This window comes from Bos indicus, chromosome 28, assembly GCF_029378745.1.
Source record: "Bos indicus isolate NIAB-ARS_2022 breed Sahiwal x Tharparkar chromosome 28, NIAB-ARS_B.indTharparkar_mat_pri_1.0, whole genome shotgun sequence".
NCBI classification, from domain to species: domain Eukaryota; kingdom Metazoa; phylum Chordata; class Mammalia; order Artiodactyla; family Bovidae; genus Bos; species Bos indicus.
Genome location: NC_091787.1, coordinates 28,628,371 through 28,645,330, shown reverse-complemented (window position 1 = coordinate 28,645,330; position 16,960 = coordinate 28,628,371). Strand labels below are relative to the sequence as shown.

The 16,960-nt window shown below is 35.5% G+C and overlaps 1 protein-coding gene across 2 annotated transcripts in view; it reads left to right on the top strand.

The window, feature by feature from the left end:
• The window catches only part of MICU1 (mitochondrial calcium uptake 1), a 218,243-nt gene that overhangs the window by 61,241 nt on the left and 140,042 nt on the right, over window positions 1–16,960 (top strand). For both annotated transcript variants that reach the window (XM_019953951.2, XM_070782354.1), the window contains exon 5: window positions 1,144–1,187. In XM_019953951.2, coding sequence (XP_019809510.1) covers window positions 1,144–1,187 — 44 coding nt within the window. The remainder of the gene's footprint in view (window positions 1–1,143; window positions 1,188–16,960) is intronic.

The window sequence follows — 16,960 nt, the reverse complement described above, 5'->3', positions numbered from 1 at the left end:
GTTCTGCCTTTATAACTGATATTTTCTTGAGTACATGTGAAGTTTCAAATTAGATTTGTTTTTAAATTTTTTTTTTTTGACTTATCTTCTTTTGCAGTCAGTGGTTCATTTTATTCTGGATAGACTTCTAGAAGGTGAAGCACATTTTAGATTAGCATGTGTAACCAAATGGGTAGAAGCAGAAATGCAAAAAGCTTCCTTTGAGACAGTGATACTCTGATCATTGTATTACTGTGAGCATAATGAAATAAGGGCCTGAACTGGCATGAAGAAAGTGAGAACTGAAAGAAAACAACTGAGTAATTATGCAAGAAAAATAAGTATAATTGGGAACTGATTTCTCCACTCTAAAAATTCCCACAGCATCCTCTTACTGAACTCATTGTATATCCCCTTGCAACATTATTGCATATGTCTTTCTTACAAAACTGTGACTCTTCAAGGCAAGGGCCGTATCTTACTCATTCAGTTTTGTGTTTTTTTTAAGTATTTAGTGATCAAGCACTACTCCAAATACTGGGATAAAACAATCATCAAAAACAGAAAATCCCAGCCCTCAAGAACACTGAATATATTTCCTTTTATCTTTCATGGTGCTTAGTATTTCACAATGCTAGGAATTCCCAAGGCTAAATTTATTATTTAGCCCACCTTTAAAAGGTCATATTAAGGTGGCCGATTTGAATTTGTTAGGTGTGTTGCAAAATGTCTCCTGGTATTAAACTCATATCTCTTTATACATTTTTATACAAAAAATGATTATGCTTTCAGATAAAACTAATATCCCCTCACCTTATTTAGAGGTAATATATCATTTTGATGTAATGAAAAAGTATCATCCTGGGAAGAGTCCAGGGTTCTAGTTTGGCTTTACTGTTGAATAGGTTTGCACATGACTAGGTCTGTAAATGGACCCTTTTTATCTCTTAAGGGTTTCATATTCTCTTATATAAAATAAACGATTGGTATTTTTTAGTACCAACACTTTACGTCTGAAAGTGGGACAGAATTTTCATTTCTGTTCAAATAATGCTGTAGCTAAACCATCTCAATGGGATTGGAAACAGAACTGAGAGCTAGCATTTCACGTATTTCACCGGAGTTATAATCAGTGACTAAGCATTATTTCTTTCTGTTTTACAGACTTGGGTCTGGATCAATATACAATAAAACGCTTTGATGGAAAGGTGAGTGAACTACGACACAACATGTATATCCTGTTGTTTATTAAAGTTCCTCTAAAGTTATTTGTGAGAAATTTCTGAATACCTGTTTATCTTATTGAAAAAGCTTGGTGCTTACATTGGGAGGCCTTGTAAGTGCCTTCAAATGGTTCTACAGAAAAAATCAAGCAGAAGGTTCTTCTGTGTTTTTGCATATAAAGTAATACTGTTGGGTTGTCTGCTGTGTATAATGAGGGCTAATTGAGTGTGTTTTGACATTTGAATTTTAATTTAGAAGCCATTATAAAGGTTAACAACTCCCCAATATTATATTTATATTTCTTATAAAAACACCTATCTGATTTGACTTTCCTTAGACTTTGATAGTATGTAGTCATAACCCTAACAAGAAAATTGCAGAAATCCTTACTAGTAGTTTTAAAACAGTTATGAAGAGCACCCCAATATGTATATAAAATTTGCATTATACTTACTTTCAATTTATTTTATGCCTGAATAAATCATATAATAAATCATTAAGTATAGGAAATGAAACTTTCAATTTTATTATCTCAAAACAGTCAGTTAAACATGTTTTTCCCTTTCAGGCTGAATTCTCCAAAAAGAAAAAGAAAATATTACACAGAGTCAGAGAGAAAAGTAAAAGTTCTATTTTCAAGAGGAGAAAGAAAGCACAGCAGGAAAAAGATCGAGCCAGGGATGGCTTTACAAAGCTTAACAAGAAGGAAGTCAGAAGGAAAATCATGAAGTGGCTGAAAAAGGCAGGATTACAAACTAGGCTCTAGACAGGTAGAAGTCAGGGTTAATAGAAGCTGATATTACAGGAATGTGTCGATCCTGCATCCTTATATAAAATACATGTATTGGTAAGGTGAAGATATAAGTGCTCAGATTCTTGCACAAGTGGAAAGAATGAGTGGCTGCTTTAAAAGTCGAGAGATCTGAGAGATCTTGGAAGCCAAGGCTTCCAGCCTAAAATTTACTTTTTCTATTCAGGTGGCACAATGCCTCCATCTGTGGTTATCCTCTTTTTAAAATTACATGTTCTAAAAGAAAGAATGATAAAAAAAGAAAGGGCATTTAGATGCTAGGAGACCCAGATTCAGACTTCTAGCTTTGCTTTGGGACAACCCCGTCTTCTCTCTGATCCTTGGTGTCTCTACTATCCATATAAAGGGTTACTGCAGACACTGGTGCCAGGGTCTGATTTCAAGTCTCTGGCAGGTTAGGCCCCTATCTTATCTATCTTTATGTCACTCAGAGTCCAGAGTATGCTTGGCACATAGGAAGGAGGTAACCGATAAAATGTTTGACCTGAGAAAAAAATCAACCAGTCAATTGCATATTCCTTGGAGGTATGACTCATGATGTCACTAATATCTTACAACAAAATCAGTTTTGTAGATCACTTGTTTTTTTTTTTTTTTTGGCTACTGAAGGAATCCAGAGTAACATGAGAATTCAGTCCTTTTTTGTAAACCCGAAAATATGTAAAGTTGGATATATGTGCAAGTCGAACAGCAACTTTACATGTTAAAAGGGGAATTTCCATTCCTAGAGAACTCCCAAATATAGAAGCCCTAATAGTAACTCATGTTTTATATGTGCTCTTTACTTTTTCCTGTTTTGGCCAGTGCTTGTCAACTTGATGCTAGAAATTTGCAACTTTTGGATTGATTGATGAGCTCTACTTTTGTTTCAATTGATTTAAATCTTTGACCTCTACATTTCTTATCATTTGTGTTGTTTGCATTTTTTTTCAATTTCCACTCATCTTTATAAAATAGCAAGAGTAAAATGCAATAAAAATATAAAGTATTTGAGTTTCCTGAGCCATACAGCAGATTCATGTTGAGGTTTGACAGAAAACAGCAAAATTCTGTAAAGCAATTATCCTTCAATAAAAGGCAAATAAATTTAAAAAATAATTTAAAGTATTTGTGTACTCCTCTTGCTATGGAGACAAAAATGGCAGTGCTTCTATGTTTGGAAGGCACTCTTAACAGATTATAGTTGCAAATGTTTATGCACTGAAGCGCAAAATCTGAAATCAGAGTAGGAAAGGCAAGATTTAAGGATATCAGTGTTCTAATGTTTGAAAGTATGATTTATATGAAAGTCAGGCATATAAAAGTTGACTTCATCCAGGGAAACAGATTCTGAAAGAAAATAAAAGAATGGGACGCTTACATAAGGAGATATAAAATTGAGCCAGTGACCCTGAGCCAGCTAGCCTGTTCCCCAGAAAAAGTGCACAAATTCCCCTTTCATCCACATAATGATGTGCATGTTTAATTCCTTTGCTAGTTTCTTCATTTAAGTCCTATATTCTATCAAATATATTATTAAGGTTTTATTTTAAGGAGTGAAGGTTATGCTTTGTAAATGGGATACTTTAACTTAGTTCATGTCTAGTTTATGTCTTTATGAATTGTCTTTGTTTCATATGAAGTCTAAGAAAGTAGTTTCTATACTGTTTTTAAATCTTAAATAATTAAGAGTGCAAGTTCATTCAGTGCTTAATTAACTTAGTAGTTTTTTCAGGGATTTTTGCAGTGTATCAAGTTTTTTTCTCAATAATTTTAAGAATCAATGCTTATTCTGTTGTAGCCACGCGTTCTGGGAAACAAACTCACTCAGAAGGACAATGCAGATAGTGGAGTGCAGTTTATTATACCGGTGGGCCCAAGGCTGTTAGCCAAGGACCCTGACCAGTTTTTCTGAAAACCTTATATACCCTAAGTGTACATGCCCAAACCCACCTCCCCAAATTCCCTGAAACTAGTGTGAACAAAGGAAAAGAAAGATACGATCAAAGTTAATCCCTGATTCATATGCCTTAAGCCTAGGTAGTTAACAGTGGACAATTATCAATAGGCCTGTGGTCATACCCCAATAAGCATAATAGAATGTATGATTCTATTCGGTTACACAGATAATTAGGGTATTCTTTTAGGCAACAGAGAGTCTAGGTATGAGCACTAGGGCCCTTCCATCCAGGGGACCTGGTTTTCCAGTTGGTATGTTGTATCCATAGGTACTGGGCATATAGCTCAAGGTCCACAGTCCGGCCCAAGATGGAGTCCAGCTTTCAAGATGGAGCCTGTTCTGTATATTTCCTCCTTCAATTCAAGTGTTGATCTTAATTCTTTTCCTTTGGATCTTCATGACTCTTGTTATCCCAATCAGAAAATCTCAGTTGTTGAGTAGCAGTTTCCAGAGTACATAACTCCTAAAATAATTTCCTGTTGAAAAAACAGATGTATGTGGTAATTATAGTAAATTTCATGCATGATGGTTAAAAACTTAGTAGTCATTACTACTAAGAAAACACTTACGTTTCCTTTCAAACTTACTTTGATTTTTAAACAGATAATTTTCTTTCTCCCTCTCTCCTTTTTTTAACTTGAAAAGATGAACTAGTTATAAATTACTTAGAGAAATATTTGTTCTCATCCTCTTTATTTCTCCGTTGTTTTAACATTCAGCACACCATTTAATTAAGTCTATCATTTGACCGCTAAGAAATTGTCTTATTTTATTGCCTTCATGTTGACAAAACACTAAAGTGACAAAAACACTTTTGTGTTTTTGGTCAATAAGAGCAAGAAGAAATGTAGAAGTAGTATCATTTTCCTGAAGCGTTTTCTCATTTGTACTTGAATTTCATACAAACTCCAGCAAAGTAGAAAAGAATGGCCCAATGATATTGACAAATAATTGCAGTTATTCCTTACTTCTCATCTTTTCTTCTTTTTGACTAGAGAATTTTCAAGAAGTAAATGAAACTGCTGTTTCAACTGATAGTTTGTGAAATTGAATTTGATTAAGCAGCTTTTGAATTTGAGGGGGAAGATCTTTTTCCAGAGCTCATCACTACCTTATGTTAATGTATGCTAAGGATACTTAGCATACCCTTACGCTAAGGATGCTTAGCAATTTCCTTTGTAGAAAAGTCATGCAGTACATTATTACTGAAACTTGCAGCATTTATGCATTTCAAAACTATCTGCTAACACAGGCCTTTTGTTTTAAGAATATATTTTGTAGGGACTTCCCTGGTGGTGCAGTGGAAAAGAATTCACCTGCCAGTTCAGGGGACACAGGTTCAATCCCTGATCCGGGAGGATCCCATGTGCCTCGGAGCAACTAGGAGAGTGCTCCACAATAAGACAAGCCGCCACAACAAGAGGCAGGTGCACCACAACCGGAGAGCAGCCCTGTTCACTGCAGTTAGGGAAAGCCTGCACAAAGCGACCAACACCCAGCACAGCAACAACAAAAAAAGAATAAATAATTTTTAAAAAGTATATATTTTGTAGGTAAATGATATTTTTAAAAATATTCAGACTAGTTTAAAAACCTCAACACTTAAAGAGTTCAGATTTTCTATTTGAGGATATTTGAAAATCATTATAATTAGAGTGTTGGCACTAGTATACAGATGGTAACACAGAATATGGTCTAGCTTTTCTTTTAGTGTAATATATCATAGATTTTTTAAAAAAATGCATTCTTTCCCCACAGTGTCTGTACATTCTCGTTATGATTTGTTAATGCCATTATTTCATGAATTATTTCTTTAATGAAAGCTGTACTTTTTCCTGAGTTTAACTTTTTATCATCTAATAATTGGTCTGTAAGACAAAGCACCCTTCTAAATAGAGCCTTTATTTTACATAGTTGCCAAATATTTGTTCATGTAATTGCTGTCCTGAAACCCTTCATTTTCCTGTTTCTCTTACTTCTCCTTTTTTCCTTAACATTCCACCAGTTAGAAATTATGTTTTATATTTTCTGTTCTTATTGTCTGTAATAGACAATTTTCTCTATCTCAAACCCTACCATGAGTTTTTTTTTTTTCAAGTTACGGTAGAAAACTGCATCATCTAGGTAAAATTGTTTCTTCAAAGAATACCAGTATTCCAGAGCCTTGAAGTAGTCAAAGTTCATGCTGTCTTTGAAGTAGTTAATACTCTATTTTTAAGTAATGGTGAATTGCCCATTGAAACTAGTTGTCCATTATTATCATTCCAAAACATTTTTTTTTTGAAAATAGATTTTTTATTCTTTCCTTTATATCAGGTTCCCTTTTCCCCTAACCTCTCCCTGAACTTTTCAAAAATCATGCCTCTGGAATGAGTCTTTTCATTATTTGTAATTTCAGTCCCCTTAGAATCTCTCCTAATTTGGAGAAAGAATTAACATGTGTTTTATTTCCATCTCCTTTATGATGCTGTCAAGAATATTTGTTTACATGGAAAAGGTAAACATTTTAAATCAAATTGAAACATTGTCCACATTGAGGTGAAAGAGAGGAAAGTACAGTCAAAGTCTAGAAAAGAAAATACAGATTATAGTGTTTATAATAAAAAGATGATATGCAAGAATAAAAAAGATAGAGCTATAGTTAAAAGTCAAAGCTTTAATATAACCAAATGCTTTTAATTACTCACTTAGGTAAAAGTTCTTTTTAAAAATATTGGTGAAGTTTAAAATTCCATTCCTTTTAGGGAGAAGTCTTGTTTCCCCAAGTGGAGTATGGGCACATTTTTTTTCCTGTACTGTAATGGTCTGAATGCTGTGAGTTGTGATTATTCATATCACAGATAAAATATGAGTCTGCCAATAAGGTCAAGTATAGTATTACTCCTTGATGCATATAGTAAGTTATGTAAGAGATTTCCTGTCTTTTAAGAGTAAATTGTATTGCAGATCAAAGATGTTAGTTAGCAGGGGGACTGAAATTCTTATGGTATGGAATTTGGTGGTCCCCTGGAGAAGGAAGTGGCAAACAACTTCAGTATTGTCTTGAGAACCCCATGAACAGTATGAAAAGGCAAAAAGATAGGACACAAAGATGAACTCCCCAGGTCGGTAGGTGCCCAATATGCTACTGAAGATCAGTGGAGAAATAACTCCCGAAAGAATGAAGAGATGTAGACAAAGCAAAAACAACACCCACTTGTGGATGGGACTGGCGATGGAGGTAAACTACAATGCTGTAAAGATCAATGTTGCATAGGAACCTGGCATGTTAGGTCCATGAAGCAAGGCAAATTGGAAGTGGTCAAACAGGAGGTGGCAAGAGTAAACATCGATATTTTAGGAATCAGTGAAGTATAATGGACTGGAATGGGTGAATTTAATTCAGATGACCATTATATCTACTACTGTGGGCAAGAATCCTTTAGAAGAAATGGAGTAGCCATCATAATCGATAAAAGAATCTGAAATGCAGTTCTTGGATGCAATCTCAAAAGCGACAGAATGATCTCTGTTTGTTTCCAAGGCAAACCATTCATTGTCACAGTAATCCAAGACTACGCCTCAGCCAGTAATGCTGAAAAAGTTGAACAGTTCTATGAAAACCTACAAGACCTTCTAGAACTAAACCCAAAAAAGATGTCCTTTTCATTATAGGGAATTGGAATGCAAAAGTAGGAAGTCAAGAGATACCTGGAGTATCAGGCAAATTTGGCCTTGGAGTACAAAACGAAGCAGGGCAAAGGCTAACAAGAGTTTTGCCAAGAGAATGCACTGGTCATAGCAAACACCCTCCTCCAGCAACACAAGGGAAGACTCTATGGTCAATACTGAAATCAGATTGATTATATTCTTTGCAGCCAAAGATGGAGAAGCTCTCTAGAGTCAGCAAAAACAAGACCGGGAGCTGACTGTGGCTCAGATCATGACCTCCTTATTGCCAAATTCAGGCTTAAATTGAAGAAAGTAGGGAAAACCACCAGACCATTCATGTATGCCCTAAATCAAATCCCTTATGATTGTACAGTGGAAGTAAGAAACAGATTCAAGGGATTAGATCTGATAGAGTGCCTGAAGAACTGTGGAAAGTAGTTCGTAACATTGTATGGGAGGCAGTGATCAAGACCACCGCCAAGAAAAAGAAATCCAAAAAGGTAAAATGGTTGTCTGAGTAGGCCTTACAAATACCTATGAAAAGAAGAGAAGCGAAAGGCAAAGGGGAAAAGGAAAGATCTACTCATTTGAATGCAGAGTTCCAAAGAACAGCAAGGAGAGATAAGAAAGCCTTCCTTAGTGATCAATGTGAAAAAATAGAGGAAAACAATAGAATGGGAAAGACTAGAGATCTCTTCAAGAAAATTAGAGATACCAAGGGAACATTTCATGAAAAAAGATGGGCACAATAAAGGATGGAAATGGTATGGACCTAACAGAAGCTGAAGATATTATGAAGAGATGGCAAGAATACACAGAAGAACTATACAGAAAAGATCTTCATGACCCTGATAACCACGATGGTGTGATCACTGACCTAGAGCCAGACATCCTGGAATGTGAAGTCAAGTGGGCCTTAGGAAGCATCACTACGAACAGAGCTAGTGGAAGTGATGGAATTCCAGTTGAGCTATTTCAAATCCTAAAAGATGATGCTGTGAAAGTGCTGCACTCAATATGCCAGCAAATTTGGAAAACTCAGCAGTGGCCACAGGACTGAAAGAGGTCAGTTTTCATTCCAGTCCCAAAGAAGGGCAATGCCAAAGAATGTTCCAACTACCACACAATTGCATCATCTCGCACACTAGCAAAGTAATGCTCAAAGTTCTCCAAGCCAGGTTTCAATAGTATGTGAACTGTGAACTTCCAGATGTTCAAGCTGGTTTTAGAAAAGGCAGAGGAACCAGAGATCAAATTGCCAACATCCGTTGGATCATCAAAAAAGCAAGAGAGTTCCAGAAAAACATCTTACTTCAGCATATAAAAAGCAGAGACATTACTTTGCCAACAAAGGTCCTTCTAGTCAAAGCTATAGTTTTTCCAGTAGTCGTGTATGGATGTGAGAGTTGGACTATAAAGAAAGCTGAGTGCCGAATAATTGATGCTTTTGAAATGTGGTGTTGGAGAACACTTTTTGAAAGTCCCTTTGACTGCAAGGAGATCCAGTCCATCCTAAAGGAAACCAGTCCATCCTAAAGGAAATCAGTCCTAAATATTCATTGGAAAGACTGATGCTGAAGCTGAAACTCCAATACTTTGTCCACCTGATGCAAAGAACTGACTCATTTGAAAAGACCCTCATGCTGGAAAAGATTGAAGGCAGGAGGAGAAGGGGATGACAGAAAATGAGATGGCTGGATGGCATCATTGGCTCAATGGACATAAGTTCGAGTAAACTCTGGGAGTTGGCAATAGACAGAGAGGCCTGTCGTGCTGCAGTCCTTGGGGTTGCAAAGAGTCGGACACGGCTGAGTGACTGAACTGAACTGAATCTGCTTCATTGACTATGCCAAAGCCCTTGTCTGTGCGGCTTATGATAAACTGTGGAAAATTCTGAAAGAGGTGGGAATACCATACCACCTGACCAGCCTCCTGAGAAATCTTTATGCAGATCAAGAAGCAACAGTTAAAAAAAAAAAAAAGAAGAAGAAGAAGAAGCAACAGTTAAAACTGAACATGGAACAACAGACTGGTTTCAAATCGGGAAAGGAGTACGTCAAGGCTGCATATTGTCACCCTACTTATTTAACTTATATGCAGAGTATATCATACAAAACGGTGGGGTGGATGAAAAACAAGGTGGAATCAAGATTTCTGGGAGAAATATCAATAATCTCAGACATGCAGATGACACCACCTTTATGGCAGAAAGCAAAGAAGAACTAAAGAGCCTCTTGATGAAAGTGAAAGAGGAGAGTGAAAAAGTTGGCTTAAAGCTCAGCATTCAGAAAACTAAGATCATGGCATCCAGTCCTATCACTTCGTGGCAAATAGATGGGGAAACAATGGAAACAGTGAGAGACTATTTTTTGGGCTACCAGTCACTTCAGATGGTGACTGCAGCCATGTGGTGTTGGAGAAGACTCTTGAGAGTCCCTTGGACTGCAAGGAGATCCAACCAGTCCATTCTAAAGGAGATCAGTCCTGGGTGTTCGTTGGAAGGACTGATGCTGAAGCTTAAACTCCAATACTTTGGCCACCTCATGCAAAGAGTTGACTCATTGGAAAAGCCCCGGATGCTGGGAGGGTTTGGGGGCAGGAGGAGAAGGGGACGACAGAGGATGAGATGGCTGGATGGCATCACTGACTCAATGGACATGAGTTTGAGTGAACTCTGGGAATTGGTGATGGGCAGGGATGCCTGGTGTGCTGTGATTCATGGGGTCGCAAAGAGTTGGACACGACTGAGCAACTGAACTGAACTGAAGAATTTGGTGACTCTTCATATTTATTTGAATTACTTTAATTTTGCTCAAGTTTTAATAGCAGGATTGATTTTCTTATGATTTCTACTTTGTTAATTAGATACTTCCTCCTCTCCTTTCTTTTGCTTTTCACAGACTCAAAACCAGTCAGTTCTAAATTCCTGGTGAATTGGTATATTTATTCAGGTCTTTCTATAGATAAATAGGGCTTCCCAGTTCGGGTCAATGCAGGAGACATAATGAGACGGCGGTTCAGTCCCTGGGTTGCAAAGATTCCCTGGAGAAGGCCGTGGCAACCCACTCTAGTATTCTTGCCTGGAGAATCTCATGGACAGAGAAGCCTGGCAGGGTATAGTCCATCGGATCACAAAGAGTTGGACACAATTGAAGTAACTTAGCACACGTGCATTGATAAATAAGAATATATAGACAATTTTATTGTTTCTGCTTCATATTTTTTTTGATCCTTGTTTGTATTTGTCCTAAAAATTGTAAGACATTCGAAGAGGATACATAAAGTATTTCAATTATTTGAAGCCTGAAGTTCTCCACAAATATTTCATAATTACATATTATTTTAGGGATGATAATTTAGCCCTTTTAAAAAAAACTCCATTGACACATTCATTCATTGGTTGTCAGTGGTTTGTTTTTTAGTTGAAAGTAAAATTTCTAAATGAAAAATGCTTGATTCTGTTTGTCTCTTGAGGGAGCTATTACTGTCAGTACTACTACTAATATGAAAAAGAACAACAGTTGAAGTTTTTGAGTATTTATTATCTACCAAGCACTGTTCCAAGTGTTTATACATAATAATTCTAATGCACACAACCACTCTTTCAGACAGCTTGCTGTTTTTATCATTTTACAAATAAGATACTAAAATACATATAAGTTAAGTAGCTTAGCCTTTTTTTTTTAACCTGAGATCATACAGTTGGTAATTGGTGGAGCCAAGAGTCCGAATTGGAACTCTGGCTCCTGCATCCACTGTCTTAAGCACTATGCTATTATCTATCTCCTTTCATGTATCTAAGCTGTTTGTCTATATGATCTAGTTGTAAATAGAAACTTCTCTTGTTAAATATTTCTTATAGTTTATTAACAATGTTATTTGTGCAAAAAAGAACTTGGTGTTTTCACTTTGTTGAAGAGTGCTAATTTTTTCTTCTTGGATTAAAAGCCTATGTTAACCTGAAAAACCACAGTGTTTAATTTTAAAGAAAGAAAACAAAAGATACACAAATTTCAATACCTGAATTTAGAAGAATTTCAACTTCACTGTCATTTCCTCCATTGTTTTCTCAAATGCCATGAATATCAATTGGCATTTTGAAAAATGCTGTGTCTTTTTTTTCCTTTTTCTTGTTTAATCGAAACCATCACTCTTAAAGTGAAGACTGTTATCTATATTTGAAAATTGGATCTTGGCTCATTAAAATGAAGATTACTTTCTATTGAGAAAATAATATTCCTGTTAGAAACTGAACTGTTTAGTCTTTCAAATGTTGATTGGTTTTGTGTTAAATGTTGCATCATTTGATTCAAGCTACTCTGTAGCCTTTAGATAAGCAAAAGTTTACAATGTAATACATTACCAAAATGAAATCAAGTACTGGTTCAGCATTTCAGAAAATCCTTTTACACCTGTTGTACTTTTCTGTTTTATTTTTAGTCTCAGATTTTTTCATCTTCTTTCTTTCTCATCTGAAGTTCTTTAAATAATTTTAAAAACTATTTTCTCACTTTTCTCTCTTCTTACAAATTAGCAATTTTAGTTCTTTGTAGACACTACAGCCCTCAGAAAATCTGGTTTTGGTGTTTAAAATATTTTACAAGGGATGTACAATTTGAGCATCTCATAGCTACAAATAAATGATTGGTAGATATTGTAGGTATGCTGAACTGAATTTGAAAAATACAGAATTATGGATTATTATATTTATTAGTGTGTAAAAGCATAGGATGAGATTAATGTGGTTTTGGGTATAGACAATCTTGTATTCATATATGAATTCTGCCACATACAACTTTGGGCAAGGGACTACTTAACCTCTGAGTATCAATTATCTTCTGTAACTATAAGAACAAGACAAAAGGCAAAGTATCTGACTCTACAGATTATAGCTATTTTGCATTACTTGGAGCCCTTTACTCAGTTTATGAAAGGAGTTAGCTGCTATTGTGTGTGTTATCTTCTTCATTTGTATGAAATGCTAGAGAAAAGCATGCTGCTGCTGCTAAGTCACTTCAGTTGTGTCCGACTCTGTATGACCCCATAGACGGCAGCCCACCAGGCTCCCCCGTCCCTGGGATTCTCCAGGCAAGAACACTGGAGTGGGTTGCCATTTCCTTCTCCAATGCATGAAAGTGAAAAGTGAAAGTGAAGTCGCTCAGTCGTGTCTGACTCTTAGCGACCCCATAGACGGGAGCCCACCAGGCTCCTCTGCCCGTGGGATTTTCCAGGCTGAGTTGATTGTCTATATGGCAAATATGGTTAGTAAACCAACAAATTGCTGTCAAGTTAAAAAATATGTCATGAAATGACAATAAGATACCCTTAAAGGAAACCTTAATTAAAGAAATGGCTTGACTACCTATGAAAAAAAGTTAAATATTTGCTTTCCCTTTTCTTTAATTAATTAATTATTCATGTATTCTCTTTTTATAGTGTTGTGAAGTTTTTCTGAAATTGTATGTTTTTTAGGGGAAGGTTAATTGAATTACTTGGGTTTTTGTTTTGTCCTACTGTACCTACTAGATAATATATAAAATATTTCTATGTATTTCTCATTTCCTGTTTACAGATTTTCAGTCCTTTTATTACAAATCTCATTTGGTCCTTATATGTTATAATTGTTTGTGATACATATATATTTAGGAGTTTTTGTTCATATAATCAATGTCAATTTTTTTCTTTTTCTCATCTTCTGATCAGGATTTCTGGCAGGTACCGACTCAGCAGCATGTGCTTTAAATTAATTAATGTTTCAAAACCCATAGTTATGGTGCAGGGATAAAGGTTCAGTGCATGCTTATGTCCTTTCCCTGCTCCCTTCAGAATGATTCAGTTCCTGTCACTTTAAATTAACGTACTTTATCTCTAATATGACAGGTCAAATACTTCACAAGTCCTTGAGAATATAGAACCTAGCATAATTTAAAAGGAAGTTTTAACAGTATGTGTCACACAAAAGTTAAAGAAACTGTTTTAAACATTGTATAGTAGATACTCAGTTGGGTCATTTAAATTGTCTTAGTAGGGAAGCCATGTTCCTGGCTGAACTGTAACAGGGATGGTGAGACAACTCCAAGTGAAAAATTAGTCCTTTTTCTTTCTTTTGAAATTTCTTAAGTAATAAATACAGATAGGCAGTTACTTAGTTGTACTTAACTCAGTAAAATGACTTAAGAGTAAACAGATGAAGCATTTAGAAACACTTCATTATTTTGCTTTTTTGAGCTAAACAACAGCTTTAACTTGGAAAAGCAACAAATACATAGAGAAAATGATGAAAAAGAATATATAGATTTGTAGGCTGACAAAGGAGAATTTCAAGGACACACGTAAGAAGTACTTTTCAAATTGATCTTTGAAGGTTTAGACTTCTTATAGTTTATAAACTACTAAAATTTATTTTAAAATATTCACTAAAAACATTACTCTTGCATTTCTTAATAAAAATATAAAACTTAATTAGAACATCTTTTGGCTTAAAATAATCAATTAGTGAAGATTACAGGGTGTTCTTTATTTTTATACAAAATTTTCCCTGTGCTTCCTTGTTCTTAAAATGGTATATGTATTTGTAGTAGTTTCCTTACCAACCCCTCAAACCATTCATCCTGTTAGTGGTTCTGTAGATTATCTTAATTTTCCTTTAACTACATTCTGAAACAAATCAACAAATACTTAAATTACTATATCAAAATGATTGATAACCTCATGATCAATGTTCCTTAAGTCCAGAGATTTTGTTTTAGAATAGCTATGGCTCAACCATCATGCAAAGTGCTAAGGAGCATAAATCAAATGAGATGTTAACACCTGCGATTGAGGAAAGCCACTTCCAGTTCTCTTATTTATGGCAGGACAGTTTGTAGGAAGCAGCTAAAAATTCTTATTAATAAGCTTTTTGTATTAAAAATAATAAGATTTTTTTCTTAGAATAGGTAGTGGGGGAATTGTTGACTTACGTTGGGTTCTATAAACATCACTCATTTTGGTGACACTACTAAAAATTGTTTAAGCTTCCAAAGGTCAATGAGCAGTTACTTAATAGGAGAGGGCTTTCTTGCTTGCTTCCTTACAGGGATTTGTCCTTTGCATGCTAAGTTCCTATTGCCTGTGGAAAGGCTGGAATCATTTTGTTGTTTCTTTTTCTGGTAGTACAGTATGAGTGCTGTTCCTCAGATACAGCTAATGAATGGTGTCAATACTTATTATATTTCCGTAGGGAATGACTGTAATGTCTCTTTCCAGTCCCTGAGTTCCACCACTGCTAAAGTCTGTTGATTTAACCCATGTCCTTGATTATTCATCTTGAACAAAGAAACAATAATATAATCATTAAGTGCTCCCAAGAAGGGTATAGTTTACATGGTTACCCCAAATATTAAGACTTCTAATAAGATGTCTTTAAATACATTTTTATTTTAGATTTTGTTGTGTTTGAATTTGGGATCAACTGTGAACCCATTTGATTTATCATTGTTGATTTGAAAGCATGAACATGACTAACCATTACATTTCCAGTGCCTTTTTGTTTAGCATTTCCATCATGAAACAAAATTTGAAATTCACTTCAATCTGAAAGGACTTTGTTCCAAACTAACTTAATTTTAAAAATCATTTTAGCACAAACATGCTAGCATCTTTGAACGTTACACAAATAGATTTCTATGAAAGTCACTCAAAACATTTTTTTTCTTCTAATGATGGTTAAAAATGATTTCTCAACTCATATGTGTTGATGACCTTTGATTGCAGAGGATAGTTCTTGGTTTGCATATTTATCTTCGCCATGGTGCATTTTTTAAAAAAAAATTCTAAACTTAAAAAGCTTCTCCAATTATAAATCAACCTAACATCTACTAGTTAAGAAGATTATACAGAATCATTACATTCTTTTAGTGATACTTATTTTGCAAATTATTAAAATACGTGTTTGAACAAATCAAGACATAAAAATATGATGTGCACCTACATCATTAACTAGATTTTCATCTTCAAGATAAATAAGCTAATACAAGCTAAACCTCAAGATTAGTTTTTTACAATAACTAACTGTTTTGTTCCAACAGTATTTGATCTGCATTATCAGTTTTAGAATTGCAAATAGTTGGACTTCCCTCATAGCTCAGTTGATAAAGAATCTGCATGCAATGCAGGAGACCCAGGTACAATCCTTGAGTCAGTAGATCCCCCTAGAGAAGGAAATGACAACCCACTCCAGTATTCTTGCCTGGAGAATCCCATGGACAGAGGAGCCTAGCAGACTACAGTCCATGGGGTTGCAAGAGTCGGACATGACTTAACAACTAAACCACCATATAGACACTTGATGTATTTTTGTGCATTTGATATAATACAACATATAATACAACATACAATAGTGTGTGCATGGGTTCTGGAGTCAGATCATGACCTGTCCTGCCACTTTATAGCATTGTCACCTTGGGCTTCTTACTTCTCTAACCCTCAGTTTTATATCTGTTAAGTGTAGGTAGTAGTATCACCTATCTCATAGAATTGCAGTAAGAACTTAAAAGAGATAATAGAAGTGTTTAACACAATACCTAGCATAGAATGGACTTCCCCAATGGCTCAGAGGGTAAAGAATCTGCCTGCTATGCAGGAGACACAGGTTTGATCCCTGTGTTGGGAAGATTCCCTGGAGAAGAGAATGGCAACCTACTCCATTATTGTTGTCTGGAGAATTCCATGGACAGAGGAGCCTGGTGGGCTACAGTCCATGGCATTGCAAAGAGTCAGATACGACTGAGTGACTAAGTGTGCACGCAGAGAACATGCAAACTATAATTCTTAGTATGTCTTTAATCATTGGTGGTGTTCAAGGAATACCTGAAACTGTTTGACTTTGAAATGATTTAAAAGTTCTTCATCCAAAGGATTTCCTGGGAAATGGTAGTTTCTAGAACAGTGTAAATCAAGGATATGAACAGTGATCCTCAGAGTGAAGCTCTTTTTCTTTTTTCCTATGGTGTATTTTTTCTTGAAAGTGATTTTCCAAATAGAAGAAGGCGCAACACTATTGACTTATTTTTCAAAATTTGTATGTGAGGTTTTTTTCCCCACGGAGTGATAGGGAAGCCTTTTCTAACCCATGTGACTGAAATAAGTATTGCTGCTGAGCTCAGGACAGTTCTTTTCAGCACTGATTGATTTGAGTGGCCAACATTCAAAATTAAATTCTTAGATTTGGATAGCAGATAGTCAATAATGACAAAATATAGATTCTCCCACCCAGAGCTGCCTTGAAGCAAGTTCGCAGGCATAATGTGGTAGAAACTAACATGGTTGATGATTTTCCACATCTAGGGTTTTGATAACACCTCATCAAATACTAA